Source organism: Alosa pseudoharengus, unplaced genomic scaffold (assembly GCF_046254945.1).
Source record: "Alosa pseudoharengus isolate Yale_2024_CS ecotype anadromous, Long Island Sound unplaced genomic scaffold, YU_APseudo_1.1 YU_APseudo_1.1_scf_7, whole genome shotgun sequence".
Lineage (NCBI taxonomy): Eukaryota > Metazoa > Chordata > Actinopteri > Clupeiformes > Clupeidae > Alosa > Alosa pseudoharengus.
Window position 1 is genome coordinate 40,181,980 of NW_027468859.1, and position 25,512 is coordinate 40,207,491.

Below are 25,512 nucleotides of genomic sequence, written 5' to 3' on the forward strand. Positions count from 1 at the left end.
TGTTTAAATAACTGGATGTTTCATTAAACAAACAGGAACATTATACAACAGGTTAACTGGCACCACTAATAAGTAAAGATGCTGTGGCATTCATCACTCAGTGAAAATCTGTGAATAATGCTCCTCAGTATGAAATTGTGAAGAATACTGGGATTTCATCGTCTTGCTTTGGATAGATAAGCAGTTTCTGCAGTATAGGATGGTATGGGGGTGCATTAGTGCCTATGGCATAGGCATTTTGCACATCTGACAAGGCACAAGTAATGCTGAATGGTGTATACTCACTGCAAAAACTGCTTACCTAACCAAGTGTTATTAATTGTATATTAAGATCAATAATCTAGTTAATTTAAGGCGTACTATCAAGACAAATTTGCTTAATGTAGGCCTACTGCCAGCCAAATTTGTTAAGATAGTTTTTATAAATCTGAAATCTAAATCTTTGGTGTGGATTTGAGTGTATGCATGCTCTAATGTCAAATCTGTGTGGTTGAATGTTATGTCAATGAGGTCCCAGGCCACCCTAAACCTGCACCCTAACTACAGCTGCACGTTCTCAGACAGGGATGTTTTTTTCTTAGGTATAAATATTCCTTTAACTTAGTAGCCCTGGATTATAGGTCTATTTTTTGTGTATGGAAAGCACACAAAGGAGACACAGGCACACAAAGGAGATGTGGAGTAAACTCACTGTATGAATAGTTCCAAGGTCTAATTAGACATCAATCAGTGGCAAAGAAATTGAAATAAGAGCTGTCTTTTCAACAAAATAGGCTATTGTAATCATGTAGACTAGGTGCTGCATTGTTCCCATGGCCCTTGTAATATAATTGACATAATTATGTAACTCGCTTTCGATAAAAGTGCACTGCTAAAATAAATGTTCCTAAACACACTGCGTCTGATTGGAAATAGCAGCCTTATAATAAATTATTCTTTTGGAGGTAAGGGTCAGTCTGGAGATGCCGGGCTGCGTGCTGCGTTCCTGCTTTCTTGAACTTTGCTAATCACATCCCTGCTAAGCCTGCACAACTGTATTTAAAGCCTTCGTTCACAAGAAAGCACTTCTGACACAATTTGGTTAGGGTTTAATAGTCAATTTAAATGTAATTCCACTCATGGTTACCCCCCTGGACGTCGTAAATTAATGAAGCCTTTTCATTTGAGATTTGAGTGGTCTTCTGTCAAGGCTATCTATACTAGGCAGGGTTATGCATTATCTGAGGCTTGCTCATTGGGAGAATTAAGGGGGCTAAACAAATACTGAGTGGAAGATGAATGTTCAAACATTTTGGACAGACGATACACGATCTATTTAGCTGATAAGGAGGCTTAATAATGAGTTTTTGTTTTTTATTCATTTGTAGTCTATTATGATTGTGGGTTGCATTTATTTGCCTACTTGCATGCATTCATTCATTCATTCAAGTTTTTATGGTAGTTAGGTAGTGCTTACCAAGCTTGCCGTTGAAGCGTGTACGTGCTAGGGGTGGAGTCGGCCTACGTCACCCATAGAGGAAACGCTAAAATGAAAACAAAACGCAGACACGCCTTCTAAGTAATGTACCTTGTTATCTGAATTTGGACTAGCCCTATCTAGTGACAGTGAGAAACAGTGATCGTGTGTCATCACCATCGCTCGAAAAGCAGGTGGAAGCTGTGCACTTGTCAGACTGTCCCATCGACGGCGAAAATGTCACTCAACACTGACTGATAGGCTGTGCTCATTTGTGATAGCAACACCATTATGCCTAACCAGAAAAGCAACAAAGGGAAGCGAAATAAACGCACAAACAGCAGTGGCGATGAGCAAGAAAATGGAACCACTGCATCAGGAGGAGCCCAAGGAGGTGCAACAGCGTTATCGGGAGCAACGGTAGGACCATGCCAAAACAACACGGGTGGTGAGTAGCCTGTGTGTTGACTGCTCATGATAATTAAACGTTAAACCTTTCATCTTCCTATAATCCTAACATGCGTTTAAAATGGTGAATACAAATTCCCGTACATTCCAGGACTTGCAAAGACATTTCATAACCGCCAGGCCTACAGCACAAAACAATAGCGGAAGGCTTTTTATAAGATAGCTTGTGTTGCGTAGTCGGTCGTGAATTGCAAACTCAGAGGCAGCTAACAATTTGTAGACTAGCCTACCTATGGCAAAATTATACAGGCCTACGTCACTTTTTAGTTAAGGTCTTGACCCGAGAAGGAGGTCCAGCTGACATGGCTAGCCCAGGCCTACATCAAATCTATTAAAATTGACTTAATGTTAAAACAACACGTGTCTTAGTATTTTGTAGAGCTCTTCAACTTTTTGGGCCCAGGGAGAAAATTATCGATGGACACCCCCCCCCGCAATAGGCTTTGAGCATGCTTAGGCCTACGGACATTTATTCTATGACAAATTAGAGTAGGCCTATTCTACAACTTTCTTTAAACCTAAATAGGCTATTTCAGAGATCGTTATGGAAGCATAGTAATTCAAATGGCAATGCAATTTGCAATTCAATAACACATTTCACTATGCAATCTTTATTCACTTAATCAAAAGAATTCAAAATGAATTGAGGATTTCATAGCAACTTTGAAAAAGTTTATTTCATAAAATAAACTTTGAACAAAGTATTTTCAAATTGCATTATTAAATTCCATATTGAATTGTCAATTGCATAATGCAATGTCTTATTGAATTGCAAAGTGCAAATGACAGAGCTTTCAGTGAACCCCATTGAAATTGATAGGCCAAAATTACATTATGATATTTTCCAACATCTCCAAAACTGGTTGAAGGACCTTCATCAAACTTGGCATACTTCACTACAAGCAAAGTCCTTTTAGGCAAGTCCCTCCACTCGACGGCCATATTGGAACGCTTTTTGGGCACTCATCGGACATCCTATTCGGCAGAAATGCACGTGCGCAAGGCTTCACGACACCAACACCTTCGTAATATCTTTATTCTAATTATGTTTCTCATTGTAATCGTGTAATGTTTTGCATGGATGTGCGCTGGTGCGCGTTCATGATGAAGGATGGTGTGTGTTGATAATGCGCTCTTAAAATAACATATAAACAACTCGCCATGGACTTCTTTGGGGGGGGGGGGAGTGATTAACTGTGCTAGGTTTGATGAAGATCCTTCAAACTGCTTGGGAGATATGCAAACACTGCATTTCTGTGCGTGACCCCATGCAATCTTGACCTTTGACCCCACAACCTTGAGCAACTATCATCAGGCTCGTGAAAAGGTATGCCAAGCTTGATGAAGATCCTTCAAACAACTCTCGAGATATTTGATATCATTATGCTGTACACATTATTTGGACCAATATTGATAATCATTGAGATATCTGTCATTTTTTCTGTCAGCCTTATCTGCATTGGCCAGTGTCACATTGTCAAGTATAGCAAAAATGACAAACATGCTCACCAAAATGCACCATAATGCATGTTTGCATGTGGGTGCTCCACAACTTTTGTGGATCCTTGATGCAGCAGCACTCTCTACTGTAGATTTGGCATGTACAGCCTATTCAACCTAGCTTGGGTGAACCCAGATGAATCTGTTTGCAAATTTGAATTTGCTCTGCCAGTCTGTCTGTAAAGGATCCCATTGACGCCTGTTTGGAGACACCCGGAGATGGAAATGGGCATTGAAAACTGCGCATATTTCAGAAAATTATTGTGATACTCCTGTCCATAGTCCATATTTGACTGAGTGATTTACACTTTATCTAGCATACTGTTTGAATGAAAAGCTCTCAAAAGGGGTGTTGTTTTTTTGTTGCAACATTAAGGCCATTTTCAGAGAGTACATAACATACCCAGAATCAGAGAAAAGAATATAAATAAAACAGATATAATAATAATAATAATAATAATAATAATAATAATAGTTAATAATTATTAAATATATCAAGTAAGATGAGTAAGTATAGATTATACAAGATTATCTCAAAAGGGGACAATGTAGGCTATATAGGCTAACTGATAGCAAATTACAGCAGTTAGAACTACCACATCAACGTCCTGGGTTTTCATGAAAACGGCAGGTATGTCTATGTTGAGTCTAATGGCCTGAGGGAAATAGCTCTTCCTCAGATACATCTGATCTGATGTCATTCTACAGTAAAAAGGTAGTCCTAGTCACAATGTTTCAAAGCTGTGCATGCCATATCAAAGGAGCCATGAATGTTGGAAGTTAGAAACAAAGGCATGTTTAAAATGGCAAGGACAGGGCCATAGTTTGAAAACTATTAGTGATACAGACATTATATTTGGGATTTATTCATAAATTTGGCATAGGAGTACTGATTAATCTTTTTTTTTTCTTATTTAATCTGAGAGGGTGGCCTGTGACGCTTTGACATGGAATGACCCTTTAGGCTCCAATCAAAGTATTAGAAAAGGGAATTTACCTCTTGTTATGAACTTGATGATAATGATGATGATGACTGGTTAGACACAGGCAGACTTCACATGTTATTATCCATAACATGCTAGCCCATGCTGCTGTCCTTGCCATATTATAAACCTTGCTATTTCTATTTCCTCATAACGTAATTGCAATGGCATAAAAGCTAAGACATTTATATTTGCTCAGCTGAAAAAACACTACTTATTACATTATATGGTGCTTGAAATTCTGTGGTATTGTGGGTACATTTGTAGGGCAGAACCTATATATATTGTTATTTGTTTTAGCCTAATTAAGTGTGCTGGGTTACTGATACGCTGATGAGTCACGTTGCTCCGTCCAACATCTGGATTTATTATTTTTTACAGTTAGGCCTGTTTGTTAATTTGTTTGTCTGTCTCTGCTAGGTTCGGGTACGCTGGCGAGTGACGCCTCTCTGTCCACACATAATTGTTTTTGTTTGAATCTTTGTTTGTAAACTTTGTTGTAAAAGAGCTTAATGCTCAGTCAATTTCCCCTGAATAAACAATGGTTATGATGATAAAGAGACGCAAATGTTTTTTTTTTATTCTCGCGGCTTGAGGCTCCAGGCTGTTAACACTAGAAAAACCCACAGATAGCCGTTGATCGCACTGGCCTGACAGTGAAATCACGCTATTGATACCTGAGCAATGAGCATGCCATTAAATGAGTGGGTTTACAATACCAATCACCAGTTTATATTCTTTGATTTTCAGAGGCGCCCTGTGCCACCCCTCTTGTCTGCAGTTTTGGAAGACCCATCAACCTTGATAAAGATGACTACCAGAGGGTGCTGTGCAATAGTGAGGTCTGCCCCTATAGCAACTGGATGCACCTGCAGTGCTTTTATGAATGGGAAAGCAGCATCTTAGTGCAGTTTAACTGTATAGGACGGGCTCGGAGCTGGAATGAGAAACAGTGCCGACAGAATATGTGGACTAAGAAGGGTTATGACCTTGCCTTCCGTTTCTGTTCCTGTCGCTGTGGTCAGGGTCATCTGAAAAAAGACACAGACTGGTACCAGGTCAGACGCATGCAGGATGACCGGAAAAAGAAATTAGTGTTGGAAAAAAGTGTGGGGAAGTCCATGAACTCTTCAGGAGGGGCCACAGGTGGCGAACCCTCAGAGGACCCCAAAAAATGGAAGCAGCCCACCAGCAATAAGTTGGTTCCTCGAATTCCCAATCATGAACCATACCATCGGCAGTTGGTTGACATACAGAACTCTCAGGAGAGGGGCCATGGAAGCTTGCTAAATATTGCTAGTAATCTTGGTTGCCAGTCTCCTAATGATTTATCATGTCTGTCCCCCCCTTCATGCTTTCCCTTTATGTCCCCCAACCACATCATGGGACCTCGTACTTCTCGACACTTGGGCGAGTTCTTGAAGAATGCTATCCACATGGAGAATCACAGAAAGAGTGTTGTGGCAGGTGGAGTATCTGGCCGTGATGGTCACATGGAGCATTTAGGTGGGCTTCCACTACCACGCCTTGCCCCAGGGGACAATCCTGTACAGTTCCTTCGGAGACTTGACCTGTCTGAGTTGCTTACTCACATCCCCCGACACAAACTTAACACTTATCATGTTCGAGTGGAAGATGATGCCTATGTTGGACAAGGAGAAGATCTTAGAAAATTTATCCTTTCTGCCCTCACTGCTTGCCATCGCAATGTGGTTAACTGTGCTCTTTGCCAGCGTACACTGCCCATCTTTGAACAGTTTCCACTTGTTGATGGAACACTTTTTCTCAGCCCCTCTAGACACGAGGAAATTGAATATGATGTCCCATGCCATCTACAAGGTAGTAATATTTGATGTTTCTGTATTCTCTAGTTGTTTTAAGTCAGGCATCAGTCTGATAAATGCTGTTTGTTACCTTTGGTTTCAAGTGAAGTGTTGTTTACAAGTGTAGTCTACTTTATTCCTAAACAGAGGTCCCCAAATAGTTTGGCCCAAGGGCCAAATTATGTCAAGCATGTCAAACCAAAGGCCAAAGCATCCAGGATTAAACATGCATACACCTGCAAACATTTAAAATGTGAAAAATAATCATCCTAAGACTTATGCACATTTCGTCTGACTCTGGCCAAAAACATTTTCATTTACTGCACCTCTGAAGGCAAATTAGCAATATTGTGACAATATGATACCTGCCCAAATTATCTTGATACTGATACTAAAATGATTCTAGTATAAGGCAAAAACCAAAACATCAGCAAAAGTACAGGAATGACCAACATGGAACTTAACATTTTAAAAATCTGAAAATATTTTGTCAATGTAAGATGCTGGATGTGAAAACAACCCATGTATAATGAATTAGCCTACTGTGGCATAGTGTGTTCAGACATAATGTAATTAAGCAATAATCCCCGAGAGGCTGTAGGTTACACTGATTTTAGAACAGCTAAAGGGTGTTGTTAGGCACGAAGCGCTAGAAGTGCAAAATTTGTTGGATGCCTTGTTTCTATTTTCTTTTTTTCAATGAGAAATATGACGCAGATTTATCTGATTCAATGTAGTCCTAGATCATTCAGTACTCCATAACAGTTGCTCGCTTGGATGCAGTGAGGATTGTTATTAATACACTGGCATTCTTGTCCATGCGTGGCAGACACACACATGTCGGCGTGGGCCACTTACTTGCCTCTTGTGGGCCGCTATTTGGGGAAAACTTGGTCTAAAACATGGTAATAATACAGTTTCTTGCCAAAATTGCACTTCTAAAACTTCTACTTCTAATAGTCCCGGTGCTTAATTATGTTTGGCTTAATTGCATTCAATGCCGTTGTAAAGCCCAGCACAACCCTTCATGTTAGAAGCTATTTTTTACAGTCTATGGTTAGAAGTCAGAAGTTAGAGTTGCGGTGTCTCTATGTTACTTGGCAACCAGTGAGCACCCTTTTCTCAGCTGAACAAAGTTGTGCACCAACTCCTTGACCTTTTTAAAGATACTATGCCTTGTTCAGACTGCCATCCCAAATCCATTTTTTACATATCCAGACGACTAGATCCATAAACAGTGTGGTAAAGTGTGATTAAAATAGCTACAGTATGAATAATATGATTATTGTGCATAGTATTTATGTTTTGGATCTACAAGTATATTTGGCTGTACTTGGGGGTGTGGTGGAGCAGCAATAACATTGGCCCCTGAAAAATGTTCGGCCTGGGTTCAAAGTTGCAAGTACCTGTCACTTTGGATAGGAGTGTCTGTTAAATCACACTCACTCAATAACTATTTTATTTCACCATTCTATTTTTCTTGTGTTGTTTTAATTTTTTTTTACATTACATTACAAATACAGTTTGAATGTCGCAATGTTAGGAAGATGTGGCTTGTAGAAAATGAGTTCGTAACTTACATTGCTGAATGTAGGGAAATTCTACAGATGAATCCAAACTAATGTTTTTTCTATGCATGCAGACGGAAAAGACTGAGCTGTATTTCGCATATGTCCTTTGCTGGCCACCGTTATTTCAAAATGGCACACGGAGAGTCGCCCCTACGCTATGTAAATGTAAATGAGGATTTCTAAGCCAATAGGTATGTTTCAAATTGGTGGTGGTGGTAATTAAACATGAATGGGGCCACATTTATGAATGGGAAATGTTGATTTTGTTAACAAACAACTGAAAATGTTACACATGGGACCTTTAATATAACATTTTAACATAGAAATGTAATTAACTTTTCAATAATGGAATGTTAAAAAAGCGGAACAGGTGAACAGACAGATTCTTCAAGTTTAACTTCAGCTGCAGTATCAAACAATACAAACTAACTAAAAACTAAAAATACAAAAACAATTTTCATGATACATTTGAACATGCTGCCATGGACAACAGATACTCGCTATAAAATAGAACTAATCGAGCTTGACATTTACCTTTAGCCTCTGAGGCCTAGATGTACTAAGAATCACCGCCAAATAACTGCCTTCCTGACACTTTGCACCTTAAAACATCGCATTATATGTACCGTATTTTCCGGACTATAAGTCGCTCCGTCAATCCTATAAGTCGCATCTGTCATATATAAAACATATATAAGTTGCACCGGACTAGTCACATTTATTTAGAAATGTATTTCACAAAATCCAAAACCAAAAACAGAGACTATGTAACTGGACTATTGAGGCCAAAAAGATGAATGTTAATGAAGAGGAAGGAGTGAAGGCAGCCAAGAGGAGGACCGGAAGGTATTTGTAAAGCAAAAGATTCACTGAAAGAAAATGCCATGTGGTACACCAAAATTTAGCTAAAATGTGGAGAATACAATGCAATCAAGCATTTTGGGCGATGTGGAGTCAGATTAATTAATGGCAGCAGATTAAATGCTCACGAGAGAGAGAAAAAGATGCGGTTTTAAAAGGACCTGACCGAAGCAAGCCAGGCAATTTACAAAAGACCGCGTTAGAAAAAAAGATGCGCATTTAAAACAAGGGCCTATATTTCAGCGTGGGATTGCGGGTATTGCGCATAAGTTATTAAGTATTGGATAGATACAACCCCAAAACAGAAAAAGTTGGGACGTTGTGTAAAATGTGAATAAAAATAGAATGTAATAATCTGCAAATCTCTTAAACTAATTTTTAGTTGCAAAAAGGACACAGACAACATATCAAATGTTGAAAATGACAAATTGGACTCTTGGAAAATATATGTTCATTTTTAATTTGATACCAGCAACATGTTTCAAAAAAGTTGGGACGGGGGTTACAAAATGCAGGAAAATTTGTGTAATGATAAAGAAAACAAAAGGAGGAATGTTTCATAACTAATTAGGGTAACTGGAAACACGATTGGGTATGAAAAAGAGCATCCCAGAGAGGCAGGGTAAAGATTTAGGGGTATTCATCACTCTGAGTAAACCTGTGTGCACAAATGATGAAACAATGTCATTTTAATGCTTCTTAACATGAAATTGTGAAGTATTTGGGGAGTTCATCATCTACAGGACATAATATTATTAAAACATTCAGAGAATCCAGAGAAATCTTTGCAAACAAGGGAAAGAGCTGAAAAACAAATTGGATGGCCGTGGTCTTTTGGACATCAGATGGCACTGCATCAACACCAGATCTGTTTCCAGACCTGTCATTGTATGGGCTCATTAAGACCTCTGATAACCATTGTCTAAGTGCACAGTTTGATACTCAATTAAAAAAGCGCAGCTAAAATTGTAACAGCTAAAATTGTATTGAGACATGATACTGAATATACCACCATCTTATCTGGGCCTGAGCTTGTTTAAAATGGACTGAGATAACATGGAAAATGGTCCTGTGGTTAGACCAATCAAAATATGCCATTCATTTAGGAAATCATGGACTCATCTGGGCTAAAGAGGAGAGGGCCTATCCAAGTATCCAACCTATCCAACTTGTTTTAGTGCTCAGTTCGAAACCCAACATCTATGACGGTGTGGAGGACAATTAGTGGCTAAAGCATGGGCATCTTGCACATTTGGCAAAGCACAATCAATTCTGAATGATGTATACAGGTTTTGAGCAACATACTGCCATCCAGGCAATGTCTTTTCCAGGGAAGACCTTGAATTCTTTAAGGGAAACAATGGCAAAATTAATTCTGCACATATTTAAATAGTATTTATCCATAGAGGAAGAGTCCAGGTGCTAAGATGGCCTGTCTGCAGTCCAGATTTTTTAAATTAGGTGCATAATGAAATGAAAAACATGACTAAGAATACCCCATACTGTTGAGCAACTGAAATCCTATATCGGGGAGTAATGGGACAACATTTCATTCTCAAAACTCTAGCAAATGGTCTCCTCAGTTCCTAAACATTTACAGAATTTTGTTAAATGAAGAGGTGAAGCAGCACAGTGGTAAACATGCTCCCGTCCCAACTTTTTTTGAAACATGTTGCTGGCATCAAATTCAAAATTGACATGAAAATTCCATGAAATAGTCCAAATTTTCATTTTCTATGTCCTTTTTGCTGCTAAATATGGGTTTTACGAGACTTGTATATTATCACATTCTGTTTTTATTTTCATTTTACACAACGTCCCAACTTTTTCTGTTGTAGATAGATACTTTATAATTTATCCCCAAGGGGAAATTCAAATTGTGCATAATAATAAAAGTCCCGCAACTCTAGCCATCATAATGCGAGAAATTCCCACACACATTTTACAGCGCTGTCTGATAACGTTAATGGAGCAGCCTGAATGCGGGACTATTGTCTGGATGGACCAACTCTGACTTCAATTGTACGTAACCCCATGCAGAGACACACACGCGTGCAAGACCACTTTGCGGGTGTCTCTCTCTCTCTCTCTCTCTCTCTTTCTCTCTCTCTCTCTCTCTCTCTCTCTCTCTCTCTCTCTCACTTTTATTTAGGCTGCGCAAAGCACAGCACCTTTATTTGGGGCAGGCTTGTAGAGGCAGCTAGGCCTTTATTTCTTACGTGGTGCGTTTTATTGTGAGACATAGGCCTACTTTTCGTTTGGAGCGGCATACCAGTAGGCTATCAAAAGCAAAAGAGGTTCAATTTGGGATTTAATTTACGTTTGGACTGTTTGATTATATTGCTAAATATCGGGACTGATGACCACAGAAATATGTGGGGTATTTGATGGTTCACTATTAAGTTTCATGTAGTTGAAAGAACCGCGGGACCGCTTATTGCGAGATAAGGCCTCCGCTTTCATTCATTCATGGAACGTGTGCTGTGCTGTAATGGAAATCTTATTCTGTATAGCCAAAGAGGTCTACGATAGCCTAAATTTAGTTATTTTTTTATTATGCATGTTTTACTTTTTTATGAAATTCGTAGGCTGTTTAAATGTAGGTTACTGCCTTAGCCTCTGGCAAGCTCAGAAGGGGGCGGCAAGCGACTGGTAGACTCATGGTGTAGGACAATGACTTTTCATTGGCATCAATATAAAATATTAAGAAGAGCTCTTTTATGAGTTAAATGGAAACAAAATTATTACTGGCTTTTATTTGTCCGAATCTGAAGCCCAGTTATAAATAGAATCTCGGCCATAATTTGAGGATTTAGGTGTGTTTCAGGCATAGTGCAAGCACTAATCTCTGACTGAAAGTGCACAGAACTTGTGCATTCGAGAGCACTCTCTCGTGGCTGTAGACGGTAATGTTTCATGTAGGGTTCATGTCAGTTAATATGAATTAACATTTAAAACATGTTCAATCATATATTTTTTCATATATCACAGAATCTGTACTTTCCTTACAAATGCATATATTTCAGAGACAGCTGAATCCGTATTCAAAGCATCAGTTTTCTTCACTTCACTATGTCAAAAGCAACCTTAACTTTTATTTGCCTTTCTAATATCCTATTTTCACTTTCATGACATCCACTGCTAGACTAGGGTAGGCTATTAAGTCATAGCCCTAGTCTACGTGCAGTAAATAGTTTGAGTATTTTTTTTAAGTGGAGTAGAACTACTAGGTATACTCTGTATGTCACTGGTTGTCGACATCTTATCATGTATGATCGCTAAAATTTGATTCTTTTTAATGTTGCATACGGTTAACCCCATTCAACTATGCTTGTGGTTTAGCTGTAGGCACGCAATTTGCATTTTAGAGGGGGCAGGGACGGGCGGTGATGAGCGCTGTTTATGTAAAGAAGTGACATCTTAGTAAAACTTGTTGTCTTTTTCACACACGCCTGAGAATTTCCATACAGCTGACGTTGCAGGTCGCCGGTCATGGCTAGGGTTGGGTACCTATCACATTTCAACCAATATCGGTACCGATGCCTGAGATTCGGTGTTGGTATTCAACGGTACTTTTTTTGATACCTTACCCTTACTGAATCTGTAACACCTTGTTTGTAACAACTACAACATGTAATTAAAGTTGCAAAAAACTTTATTTAACTTTAAAACTTTCAATTTATACATTGAGAATGTTTCTTACACAACACAACACAAACCCCTCTCCAGTATGAACAGTGGATAGTAATTTTTTTTTTAAACAGACTCAATCAAACTCAGACAATTAGTCCATTAGGGTTATGTGATGAAAAGGCTACTTTAGGCCATGTTCATGAAAAAGGCAATCCATCCTTTGTAGGCTATGTGTTTTATGCAATTTAACAGTAGGTTATTATCCCCTCCTTCTCAGTTCTATTGTTAAAGTTACTTAGCTTCAGTCAGTCTCTGGCGTGCGTAGTAGGCTAGTGAGTTTGGTGTTACGGTTATTCTTTGAGAAATAAAACATTCCATGCCAACATGAATTTGAACGTAGTTCATTTTAATGCAGAGCATTGTCCCACCTTGAGTCGCTTCGGGCCCACAACTCCAAAGGGGGCCCACTTTTGGCCAAATCTATCTTGATTAATTTTTGTATTTACCGATGCTTATTTGTATTGTTTGCTGGGGAAAAATAATAAAAAAAATGAATAAAAAAATGCTACTAAAGATGCTACTGGTCTATAGAGTTCGCTCACAATGGGAGTTCGTCTGTCATGCTGCAAATTAAATAGCCCGCACTCTCCCTCTCGCTACACTGTTGCGTTTTAAAAGCGAAACTGATGCCACAACCGGTCTGGGTTTGCCTAAGTAGCCTTAACCTGACTCTCGCCAGATGAATTTCGTTCCGCCTAGCTCCACTCATCCATCTGGGATTGCTCCATTGGAGAGGTGTTTCAGAAGGCTGGGCCTTATCAAAAATCCTTGCATATGATTGGATAAGCCACTTGTCCGTCATCTATTGATGTGCTACTTCAACCACTCACATCGAAGCCAACCCGTGATGCTGAGAACAGTCTCACAGTCGCTTCTACGCTACGTCACATCTATGAAACTCCCGCCCTCCCAGCAGTCACTATCAGGCACACCAGCAGGAATGAATGCTATGGTACGCACACCCATCTAGAGAACCCCCTCCCCCCCTGCGCGCAACGAAACATTGAAAGCCTTAATAATATTTGTCCGTTTCCCGGTTTCATTTGTGCACGCAAAAAACGATACGATTTCAGACATTTTTAGAATCGATACTTTATTAAAATAATAACGTTCTGTGTCTGTGTGAACTGCTGCTCTCACTGCTCCTTGCACGCATCTAGGCAAGTGGGCGTGTCAAGCAGGCAGCTCTGAGTGAGTGAGTGCGCAGCCAACGTGAACATAGTTCTTTGCCGACAGTTCTAGGCCTTGAGGATAAAACAAAAGGTGCAGTGAAATATGCAACTATTTCGGATACATCGCGAATAGTGAAGGCAAGCCATCAGGTACACAAAGTAATTTAAAAGCAGTAGGCTACGCATGGAACTTGGCTAAACACCTCGCAGACATATCCCAAAATTTTTAAAGAGTTCAAAAAACGACAGGTTAACGAATATGCTATAGAGAACACGACTACATGGTTAGTGCCAAGTTCTTTTCTTATGTTTTAGTCTAGCGAAAACGAGTATGGTTATCTGGGATAAAGCGAACCTTCCTTCATCCATGAATTTTGACTAGACATAACTATAGACTGTAAAAAATAGGACATAACGAGCTGTAATCATTTTGACGAGACATAACGAGCTGTAATCATAGGGTGCTAACGTGATGAAAGCGCAATGTTCACGCCAGAATAACATTAGCCTACCATAACTTGTAAACGATATATTTCATGTTCGGTCAGTAGCCTACTACTGGTAATATTTGTCATGGCATGTAGACTGCAATTTGTTCAATAATTATTGTCCAGATGTAGGATAGGCTACCCGAAATGCGCTAATTAAAGCCCACAGCATAATACCACCAAACGTGTTGAGTCCTAATAATAGCGGCTTATACGTGGTAGCAAATCATGTTATCAAAGAAATAGACGTAATGTAGGAATGCACACAGATATATTGCAACAGGTAACGGTGTAGGCCTATCTGACGAAGACCTGAGTGGTTGGAACGTCGTACTTGTACACTGGGCGCAAAGAAGACTATCCTCACATTTTCCCCTTTGCAACTGTCAAAGAAATCCCATGAACACGGGAAGGCCTAGGGTAGCCTATACTGTACATCAGATGGCCTAAAGATTAGGCCCCTCTGCATAGCATTCAGTGATTTGCATGCAGTAATTTTAACACTGACCTTGATCTAGCCTAGTTTGGCTATTTAAAGCTACTTTATTGCCAAAACACAACACAATGTAAATTAACTATAACAAACAATAAAGGACTTAATCACACAAAGTAGGCCTACTATTTTACTGACTATAAAAAAAAAAATTATGGAGGAAGTTTAGAACCCAGAATTGACCTACAAAAGTGCACCAAATTTAACACAAATGACTCAATACACTTGGAGGAGGTATGAGTCCTTTCTTCTCCAGATATCTTAGGATTTCGCCGTAGTATCGTTTTAGTATCGAGCATCGTGATATTTATGGCAGGTATCGTATCGAAGTCATAATTTTGGTATCGTGACAACACTACATTGGTCACCTAAAAAGTAGCCTAGTACAACATCCATATGCAATATACAACAACGCCTAATAACGACCTATTCATTTGGACAGAAATCTAGACGCACCCTAGCGGCAGCAAATTACATTTGCTGCCAGGGCTAGTCTAGCAACTCTCCGTTGGCTTGTGAGCTCAAAAAATTAAACTTCTATCAGGCCAATCAAATCGTGTATAGAGTCGTTAGGCGGGCTTAACATAATGATTGATGGCAGAGTTGCAACGCTTTGGCTTGAATTCCCTGCTACTTGAAAACAAATAAGATAATGTTGCTGTTGGCGAACAGTGTGACACGAGTTAAGCTTTTATTAAGTTGGCAAAAGTTTGAACTAGCCAACTAGCTCCGCTGGTGGGATACGCATGGGACTAGCGCTGTCCTATTGCGTGCAGAGGGAATTTGAAAGACAACCGATTATTCCGCCCCTCGGACTGAGTACTGCGAACGTCAGGCTAGTTTACCGTTATATATGGCTTTTAAACAGCGTGTGTGCTTTAACATCAGTAAACATTATTCAGTATAATCCAGATGTAATGCTAACGTTCCGTCAACAGTCACTATTATTTTAAGTTCTTACCAGGGATACTATTCTGATTCATAATTTATGCCCGCTCCTAGCGCAGCACATTTAGGTTTAAATTGTGCATATTAAGTTAGCCGTAATAACTTTCTCTTTTGAGACAGACATAACGTTACACTTAGACATGAGCTCAGATGGTGCCCTCCGCTCCTGATACACATGAAATTACCGAAATTTAGCACTGTTCGATTTCACGTGAACCAGTACTAGGTAATACCGACCTAATTCACTTCGTACCAGTAAAGGTACGATGTTTGGTTCCCAACCCTAGTCATGGCCGATCACGTAAAAAAAATCGGCCAATTTTCAGTCACCAGCCGATCAATCAGTAGCCTGGCTCCGCCCTCCTACGTACTTCCGCTCAGTACGTCATCTGGGTCCGCGGTATATTCGCGGGTTTTCTCCTGCAAAAATCTGCAGGTCCAATCAGCGAAGAGGGAGTGGCTGAGAACGATGACGCTGAGGTTGTGCGCTAGTTTGAGCCAGACATACATCACGACCAAACGTTAATGATTGCTTATTGCAGATCCAGAGTGGCTCTGGGCAGAGAGTCCAATAGTTTTAAACTTCAACAGAGTACTCGCCTTCAAGGAAGTTAACGCTTGGCAATGGAAAGTGGCCGGACTCTCTGTAAATTATGAAATGTACGAGAGTCTGGTAGGACAAGGCTAATCAATCAGTGCATCTATAGAAAATAATAAAATTAAAGTAATTTTGATATAGAGAGATCAACAGGCTACACTGTTTGAGAGTTTTAAGGATTCAGAGGATTGTAAAGATTAAAGGATTTAACGATTACCGAAAAATCTAACGTACATTAACAAGTCCTGCGGCCGGGGTATCTTTTCTCAAAGCAGCATAAACTTTTTTAGAACTCAGACTCACATAGAAAACATTCAGAAAGGATGTGAAAATTGCAAAATGCTAAAAGGATATTCGTATGCCACTGCTGTTAGTACAGGGTGGGTTGTAGCCTTAAGGACAGAGTATGGTGTTGATGGGAAGTGAGTATGAGAAAAGGGAGTGACTTGCCTGGGAGAAATTTGAGCAAATTTGTATTTGCGCTGCAGGTCAGTCTTTCAAGGACACCCATTTCCAATGTTCCAAAAACCCAGGCACCAATCACAATCGCTTATCCGGCATTGGCTGGGATTTATATGATGACAGATAGAGCAGTGCATTCAACACAACCAATGGCTGCACTGATGGTGACAAAGTTAAACAGATAAACAGATATTTTCTTTGGAATTGCAACTGCATTTTAAACTTTATTTTACAAGTTTCCTGCACTCCTGAAACAATTTGATATATAATAGGTTAATGCACCAATTAAGTTTAATTTCACTGCTGGTTACGCCTCTGGAAGTTGTAAGTCTACTTTCCAGTCTTTCCAGACCCACTCTAGCCTGGGTGTTCCCATGCTGTCTTGCGCGCGATTTGATTCACGCTGCTAAGGCAGCCTGGAGACCATGGAGCAAATTTTCGCCTGAGATAGGGGACCAATCACAGAACAAGGGGGAAAGCAAGACAATGATGAGCTATGCACAGACGCATTTGATAGACATCCGTGGCACCCAATAAACGATTCTGGGCATTTTTTTCAAATACCAGAAAATTAACGTTTGGTTCCCAGACCACGTCTCATTGAGAAGTGGTGGCGCTAGCCAGGCTAGACCCACTCTCAATTTCAATTGAGATTTGAGAAGCGGTCTGATGTTAACCAGGCTAGGGGGCGGCTATAATGAGATTGAATTGACCCGATCGCAAAACCCCGCCCATCGAATGCAGATAAGCCAATGGCAGTCCAGTAGCTCTGCGCAGGCAGACATACTCCGTCAACTTCAGCTCACGGCTCCATAGAAATGCAGAGTTGAAAGTTGAGTTGAAAAGGATGGCCAAACGGCATGGGATTATTATTGATTAACAACACCGATACACAGAATAATGGCTTTCAATCTTGATTTTAAGTTTTCTGTAATTATGTTAAATTAGATTAAATTCTCTCCTCCCAGCTCTCCACTAGTTTAAGCAAAGGGTTACTCCTTAACAAACCATAACAAAACAATGCTCCACCACCATCTGTGGATTAAGCCACACAGTTAACTCAATGTAAGTAAGATAAACAAGGATGTAAATTGTTCTCAGCATTGCCAGCATTGTGTATAATAATGATTGTCACTAATGTTATCATAGTTAGCTAACGTGCTAGCATCATCATGTCAGAAAAGCATGGGGCTGTGGACAGTAGTGTAACCTTTATTCACCATAAATTAATACAGTTGAAGTGGCTCTGCAATGTAGGCTATTTTTCCGGTTTTTTTTTTTGCAGTACCATGTTCCTTACATGACATGGCCCAGCGTCCTTGTAACATGCATGCAAGTCTATCTAGCACAGCTAATATTAATCAGTGAATCACACTCGCCTCCCGTCTAAGCTTGTCACCCAACAAAGCTAGATATTAATTTTTATACGTGTCTCCATGTCATGGAGTCTTTCGACGGATTCTAAAGAGCCTTGGGCTGTAACTTTTACAGACAGTCTTACAGCTACCATTACATTGAAGTTCTATTCAACTCTGGTCTGAGTTTGACGGGCATAGCAACAATAACTAAGGGGGCGTGGCTTTTGCGATCAGTCAATTGTGTAGTTGTAGATTTCTAAAGAGAATTAACCAATGATTCATATAGCCTGATTGTACAACAAGTTAAGAGTAGTAAAGCTGAAATACCGCTTAATTTACTCCTTTGTCTCTTTACTGAAAAGTAGAAACGCTCATGTTTTTGGACTACCTTGCACATACAGAGAGAGATGCACTCAACACTTGCACTGACACACCTGTCAGTCATGGCACAAGCAAAAGTAAAGTTAACAACAGGCGCAATAATTTAAACTTTAAATGGTTGATAGCTGAAACAGCAAAGAGTAGGGGGTTCCACTGTGTCCTGGCTAAATTCCCAACCTGGTTTATTCAATCTGGCCCCCTAATCATCCCCAGTGTAATTTGCTCATTCATTCATTCCCTCACTCTCCACCTCAGGCTGGTGTGTGGTGAGCGTTGTGGCGCATAATGGCATATAATAAATGGTGGTGGTTTCCCCTTCACTGTAAAACATTTTGGGTGCCTTAATTTGCAATGTGTTGTTGTTACTGAAGACGAGTCAGCAGAGCAAAAATGCATGGTACTTAGCAGCTATTTTTGTTGGTACTAAGCTATACGTGAGGCTTTTGTGTCACATTTGCATCTTCACAACACTAAACAAAGGAAGTGAGTGTGGTGACATCTGGCTCCACATTTTGCCCAATGGACTGCTGTGGTTTGTGATATCTCGGGAAACTATGATGATTTGTCAAATTTGCGGAAAAGTTGGGGTGGTTGGACAAAATCGCAAATTGTCCAGAATTCACAGGGATTGATTGAATTTACGTTAATTGTTGTCATTTTCACATCGCGAAATCCTGGTGGGACTGGCAGTTTGTAGTTTGTAGTAATTTGTGAGGAATATGTAAAAGAATGTATAAATTAATTATCATAATTATAGTAATACTGCAGAGCACCATTCAAGATATATATGTAATTTGTCGTTTGTCCTTTAAGGGAGACTGATGCACCTGTATGCCATCTGTGTGGACTGTCTGGAAGGAGTCCACAAAATTGTATGTATAAAGTGTAAATCGCGATGGGATGGCAGTTGGCACCAGTTGGGGACGCTGTACACTTATGATATATTGGCAGCCTCACCATGTTGTCAGGTAAGTCAGCTATTAGAAAAAAATATTAATAAAATATTTCCTCCATGGATGCAGACTTGTCTTAAGCGTCTCTCACTCAAAATTAAGAATAACACCTCATGCCCCCCAAACCTCACTCCCGATCCGGGTCATGGCACCAATATAACCTGTTGTGTTGACCGCTGGGCTCAGTCCTGCACTTGCCCGTTCTCGAACACACAGCAGCACCTCGGATTGGGAGTCGAGCTTGCTAGCCAGGGGCATTGTGCAAACCATATTTTTGGGTGGGCACTGGGCTTAGCTGTATTTTTTAAAAACCCTTTTCAAGATCAAAAAACACACCCTGAACATAAATAATAGGCTATACATAGAACATATTATTCTTGATTCCTTATTGAACTGTGTACAATTCTATAAGTGGGGGAGGGGGGGGGGCATTGTAAATGTTTATTTTGGTACTTTACACACTAAATGTCCATATAGTTTCCACATAGATTTTTATTGTCCTACTACATGTAGCTACCCCACATACCATTTCAGTTGCATGAAAATGACAGAAATACAAACATGCCTTGTTTTATCCTAATTATTGTCATGGCCTTTTGTTTTGGAGACTTTTTTTTGGGGGGGGGGGGGGGGGGGGTTGATTGTTTACACTTTCTAAAATGCCTTATCTTGGAGGCCATGTTTGGACATTCATATCTTAAAAAATATTATTCCTAACCTGACCAAACTTTGTAGAATGGAAGACAATCATTAAAAGTTTGCACCACAGTCTCATTGGTTTTATAGAAGTCCCTAGTAGTCCCTATATTCTGTAAATATTAAAATCAGAGGATATACAGCTCATGGCTAAGAGTTTGTCTATGTAGCCATAATTTTTATTTTCACAAACTGCTAAGCATGCATGTATTTAAGTGTCTTAAAAAAGTGTGCTTAAATTGGGCAATGCATAATTTCATAACAGGCCAAATAGAAAATAAATGTTAAATATAGCCTAGATATAATATTAAAATTAGATGATATTGGCTAGTATAGAGTTAGACTAGATGTACCGCAGAGCGGTACAAAATATGACCGCCGCCCAGTCCAGCACATTTTTTCCACAAAAATAAATCACGCTGAAAGGCCTATATGATTCTAACTGTCTCACTAAATTGCATTATCCACACTCAATTCTCACTGGTATCTGCTAGACAACAAGTACCAAAACATGATTAGTTCATAGATTTCACATGTAAAATTTATTTTATACAACCCTACCTCCATCTTGCCTGTTCATAATTCTGAGAAATTCTTGAATTGTGTGCATGTGTGCATATACATGTTTATGTTATGTGTGTGTGTGTGTGTGTGTGTGTGTGTGCGTGCTTGTGTGTGTGCCTGCGTATGTGTCTGTGTATGCAAGCGTACATATGTCTACTGTGTGAGTATGTAATACGTATGATTACTGTGAATGTGTGTGTATCTGTTTGTGCACATGTGTGCACATGAAATGGGTTAACATGACCCCTGGAGGCAAACATACGGAAAAAAATGGTCATCCTAGTCCCCATAGTTTTGACTATGTTAGGTCACAGATACCTGCGATTACAACACCTCATTTTTACTTTTTTGTGTTTAACTAGGTGGCGCTATAGATGAAATGAGTGGTTATGGAATGGGTTGACATGGCCCCTTGAGATCAACATACAAAAAAAAATGGTCCTCCTAAACCCTACGGTTCTCGAGATATTCACAGAAAACTGTGTCTGCCCTACCCTCCTTTCGGGGGGTCCAGTCCAGCGGGGGGGCTACAGATCAAAATGAAAAATGATGGTTCCATGCTATCCATGTGGGGTTACATGCCCACCAAGTTTCGTGTACCCCGGTCTTTCAGTGTCCCGGGAATCCTTGACGGAAATTTGGGCATGCGAAAAAGAAAAAAGAAAAAAAAAATCTGACTAAACCTATATGACCGCCGCTTCGCTGCGCGGCGGTCATAATAAAGTTGAATGGCTCCAGAACTCACACCAGTGGATTGTGTCTTAAAGGAGCCACACAACTTTTATGACACTAGCTGTCTGTTGTCCTTTAGTTTTGTTGCTACTGGGCATGAAGGGCAGGCCAATTATGAGTTCTGTCCAAAATTGATGGTATAGGTTTAGAAAAAAAGTCAGCACATTTTAATCATATCGCAATAATACCAATGACCGTGATCATTTTGGTCATGTTTTTTCATCAAATGTTCATACTGTATCTCTAGTGGCTGGTAAAAAAGTTGAGTGGCTAGCCACAATGGTAGGTGGAAAAAAATATTGAATTATTGACTCATACACACATTCATATTTGTAAGTCTCAATCTGTCCATTTCTTTCCACAAAACTCGCCAGAAGTCATCATTTAAGGGGTTATTTTTAAAAACAAATCTACTGGGGGGGGCATGCCCCCGGATCCCCCTAGAATTGCTGAGCTACTACCCTGTTCAGGTGGGCAGGGCGGCCCTTTTCATGACTGTGCCCAGGGGCGCAGTGGCTCATATTCCTTCCATGCCACAATCCTTCCAAACACTGGTCTTGTTTTCAAGTGCAATCAATAAATTAATTGTACATTTTGAACTTTTTCATTCTGTTACATAGGCCTATATCAGGGATTATACATAGCAAAAGAGAGGGGACAGACATTTTTTAAATTAGGTTTAGGGAAAAATTTAACGCACACGCACTATGACTTCACATAATCTCACTCCAACCAAACACCCAAGGTTGGCAACCCTGTAGGCTAAGGACTTTGGTTAAACTTGTACAATGTTGCAAACTAACCTGAAATAACATACATTCAGCAACTTTGTGGTAGTCTGCTAGTTCTAGCAAAACTATGGTAGGTTAATTTATCAACTGTCTCTGGGTCTAGAGCCTTTGAACAGGTGGCTGTGCACAAGAGCTTTGCTGAGACAGTGACAGATCACAAACAAAGTTATTTTTTCTCTTTATTTGTTTCGTTGGAAAATGCAATGCCAATGTCGTAATGTTAGGAAGACATGTAGGTTGTAGAAAATGGGTTCATAACTTCGCTGAATGTAGGGAAATTCAGCAGATGAATCCAAGAAAGTTTTTCTTTGCATGCCAAAGGTGGCACTGTATTTCAATGTCCCTAGCCGGTCACCGTTATTTTAAACTGGCGCATGTAGATATACATGTAAATGACGATTTCTAGGCCCATTTATGAATGGGAAATGTTAAAGAAGCCCTATATGCAACAATTTTAGCAAAAATGACCTTAATTATGCAGGTTGGTTCTACAACACTTTTTGGGTCGTTTGGTGGGTGCTTCGTCTCCCCCTAGTGCTTCTCCGCGGAAAAACCGAATATGCAACTTTCTGGTCGCGGTCCGAACACATCCGGATGTAACTCAGCGGAAGTATCCAATCGCGCCTCGAAAATGTAGTCAAATTGCATTTGCTGCCAGGGCTAGTCTAGCAACTCTCCGTTGGCTTGTGAGCCCCAAAAAGTTAAACTTCTATCAGGCTAATAAAATCGTGTATAGAGTCGTTAGGCAGGCTTAACATAATGATTAATGTCAGAGTTGCAACGGTTTGGCTTGAATTCCCTACTTGAAAACAAATAAGATGGATGTTGCTGTTGGCGAACAGTATTACACGAGTTAAGCTTTTATTAAGTTGGCAAAAGTTTGAACTAGCCAACTAGCTCCGCTGGTGGGAAACGCATGGAACTCATAGCGCTGTCATATTGCGTGCAGAGGGAATTTGAAAGACAACCGATTATCCCGCCCCTCGGACTGAGCACTGCGAACGGTGAGTGCCCAGACCCTACATTTTAATGTGGGTCTGGCTCGTCAATTCACAGGGAAAAGGTGCACATTTCTGACAGTGTAGGGTTCCAGCAGCTACGTTATAAGAACTCTTATAATGGTGTCATTAGTGGGACAGATGATGCAGAGGCAGTGGCTTTCATTACATTTTGTTTGTGATATTTAGGAATCTAAAAAATGAATTAAATGCTAAGCTGTGTAATCTGTACTGTGTTTATAGGCTCGTCTGAACTGCAAACACTGTGGAAAGCCAGTCATTGATGTGCGGGTTGGGATGCAGTACTTCTCTGAGTACAGCAATGTACAACAATGTCCACATTGTGGTAACCTTGATTATCATTTTGTTAAACCGTTTTCGTCCTTCAAGGTCTTAGAAGCTTATTGACAAATGGTGTCCCTATATGTTTGCATTATTTCGATTCTTTTCTAATCTTTCTATGTCTTTTATTGTAAGTTATTATCATGGGTGTTGCTAAGAATGTCATGGAGGGTTTTATTTTATTTAAATTCAGAATGTTTAAATGTGGCTTTCATGAATGTTTGCCCACAAGAGTGCTTTTTTCATTCTTCATACTGAAAATGAGCTTAATCTTTACAGGATAAAATGTTTGCAGGAGACACTGGAGATAAACCTGTACCAAGGCAAATTAAATATACTGATGAAGTGAATGTATCTAAATGCAAAAATATCTCTGTTATCTCTGTATATAATAATAAATATTCCATCACTAAATATTCACATAGAATTTCCACACCACTTCACACAACTGAACTGTAAAAATTATGGGTGAAATAAGATATAAAGACTAGGACATTCAAAGTTTGCTTGTGCAGTTACTGTTAAAACTGAAAAGGCAGGACAGACTGAACAACAATAATCCAATTGTCCAAGTATAAAAATGCAGTGGAAGCACATTTAAGTATGGTATCACTGTATTGCTGCCTTTTATCTTTAAAATGTACACCTGTAACAGTAAAGAGTGAGTGGGAGAGAGAGGTGGGGTGCAATCGGGAAATGACTTGCGTGTTGGATTAGAACCCATGAGCACTTGGTCCTGGTTGAGGTATGGATGCTGCAGCATTCCCTCATGTTGTTTTGTTTGTTAGTTTACAAAAGCAAAGTTATATGTCTGTCTTTAGGCAATAATTAGCTTTTCCATGGTCTTGGGTTGAAAAACATTAACATGTTTGTCTGCACACAACCTCGGAAAAATGTTTACTTGTTTGTGTAAATGATTACAACATGTATGGCATTTGACTTTTCTGATAAAATCTATCTATAAAGCAAGGAATGTCTGTGTTTGTGTGTCTGTTCTTCGTATATGTATTGAGCCGTTTGTCTGACAGACTTCACACTTGGTAGATATTTCTAAAGACACACACAAGTAAGTGCCTTGTTGAGTATGATGTTATGTGGATGTTATTTGGGTCTAGCTGTGAAGCTGTAGAATTGTCATGCGACCACTTTTGTGCCACTGAAGAGCTAAATACAGTTTTGCTCTTAGGTTTACATACGTTGCCATAATTTGTGAATTATTGGCTAGTTCTTTTGAAAAAATGACTGATCATGCAGAAAACCTTTCTGTTATTTAGGGATAGTGGTCAGGTGAAGCCCTTTATTAACATGTGTGTGTGTGTCCTTTAAACAGTAATGATAATGAAATCAATCAAATATCTCAATATCGTTGAACCACTTTAGGGAGATCTCAAATGTGCAGTTCATGCAATAGAACCCATAATAATAATAATAATAATTTGCTTTATTTGTATATGAATATATGTTTGATGCTCAAGAAGAATGGGCATCTCTTAATATGAGAAAATACACTACAACAACTATCACAAAATAATGCAAGCTGCTGAAGGGGGCAATGCACAGTATTAAGAACTAAGGGCTGTATTTTGCACCCTGGCGCATAATAATTTTTATAATAAAAATAAGGAGTCGTGCAAAGGCAAAGTTGTTCGGGAACTATCTCTGGTCGTATTTATAGTAGACCATTCATATATGGATGGCTGTAAGATTATACATAATTACATGATATGTGTCTGTTTACGTTTCCGTAGCTACACCATATCTTGAGAATAAAACACTGTTACATTTGTACCGCTGTTACAATTGTACCAGTTCTCCCCTATCTGAATCTGTTGGGTCATTTTCAGCAACACTGACTCTGTTGGGTCATTTTAACTGTTCATCTGTTTTAACAGTCTAAACTGTGTTAACATGATTATTACACATTGACCAAAAAAAAACATGATTATTAACCAAAATAATATGTATGAGATGAAATTGTAAGTTATTTTTTTGATACAAATGTGATATTGCAACTAATTTTAATAATAAAACTATATAATGGTTATTTAGGCTCGTCTGTATACATAATTTCAAAATTAGTTATTTAGAGTTCCTTTCACCCAATTGCTACCAAACTTGGCATTTATTTAGCCAACAGGTAAATGCAACTTTCTGCTATTTCACTTTTTTTATAACATGCTG

At 39.4% G+C, this 25,512-nt stretch overlaps 1 protein-coding gene across 4 annotated transcripts; it reads left to right on the forward strand.

Moving 5' to 3' along the window:
- Positions 1-1,546: 1,546 nt before the first annotated feature.
- heca (hdc homolog, cell cycle regulator) lies at positions 1,547-24,300 on the forward strand. 4 transcript variants are annotated; one of them, XR_012983820.1, is made up of 4 exons: positions 1,547-1,904; positions 5,158-6,246; positions 7,873-7,992; positions 19,069-19,156. XR_012983820.1 is itself a non-coding variant. In XM_076271710.1 (4 exons), exons 1-4 carry the CDS (start codon positions 1,748-1,750, stop codon positions 23,395-23,397), a joined length of 1,566 nt encoding a protein of 521 aa, XP_076127825.1. In that variant the 5' UTR covers positions 1,547-1,747; the 3' UTR covers positions 23,398-24,300. The 4 variants fall into 4 exon arrangements, 3 of the variants coding, with proteins under 3 accessions (XP_076127825.1, XP_076127824.1, XP_076127826.1); XM_076271710.1 differs by lacking the exon at positions 7,873-7,992 and adding an exon at positions 23,233-24,300 and having other exon boundaries at positions 19,069-19,223; XM_076271709.1 differs by lacking the exon at positions 7,873-7,992 and having other exon boundaries at positions 19,069-19,807.
- Positions 24,301-25,512: the final 1,212 nt, after the last annotated feature.

Coding starts and splice junctions, on each gene's coding strand:
- heca (XM_076271709.1), top strand. CDS start 1,748: ATGCCTAACCAGAAAAGCAACAAAGGGAAGCGAAATAAACGCACAAAC. Junction 1,905..5,157: donor ATGCCAAAACAACACGGGTG/GTGAGTAGCCTG, acceptor TTTGATTTTCAG/AGGCGCCCTGTGCCACCCCT. Junction 6,247..19,068: donor TGTCCCATGCCATCTACAAG/GTAGTAATATTT, acceptor TTGTCCTTTAAG/GGAGACTGATGCACCTGTAT.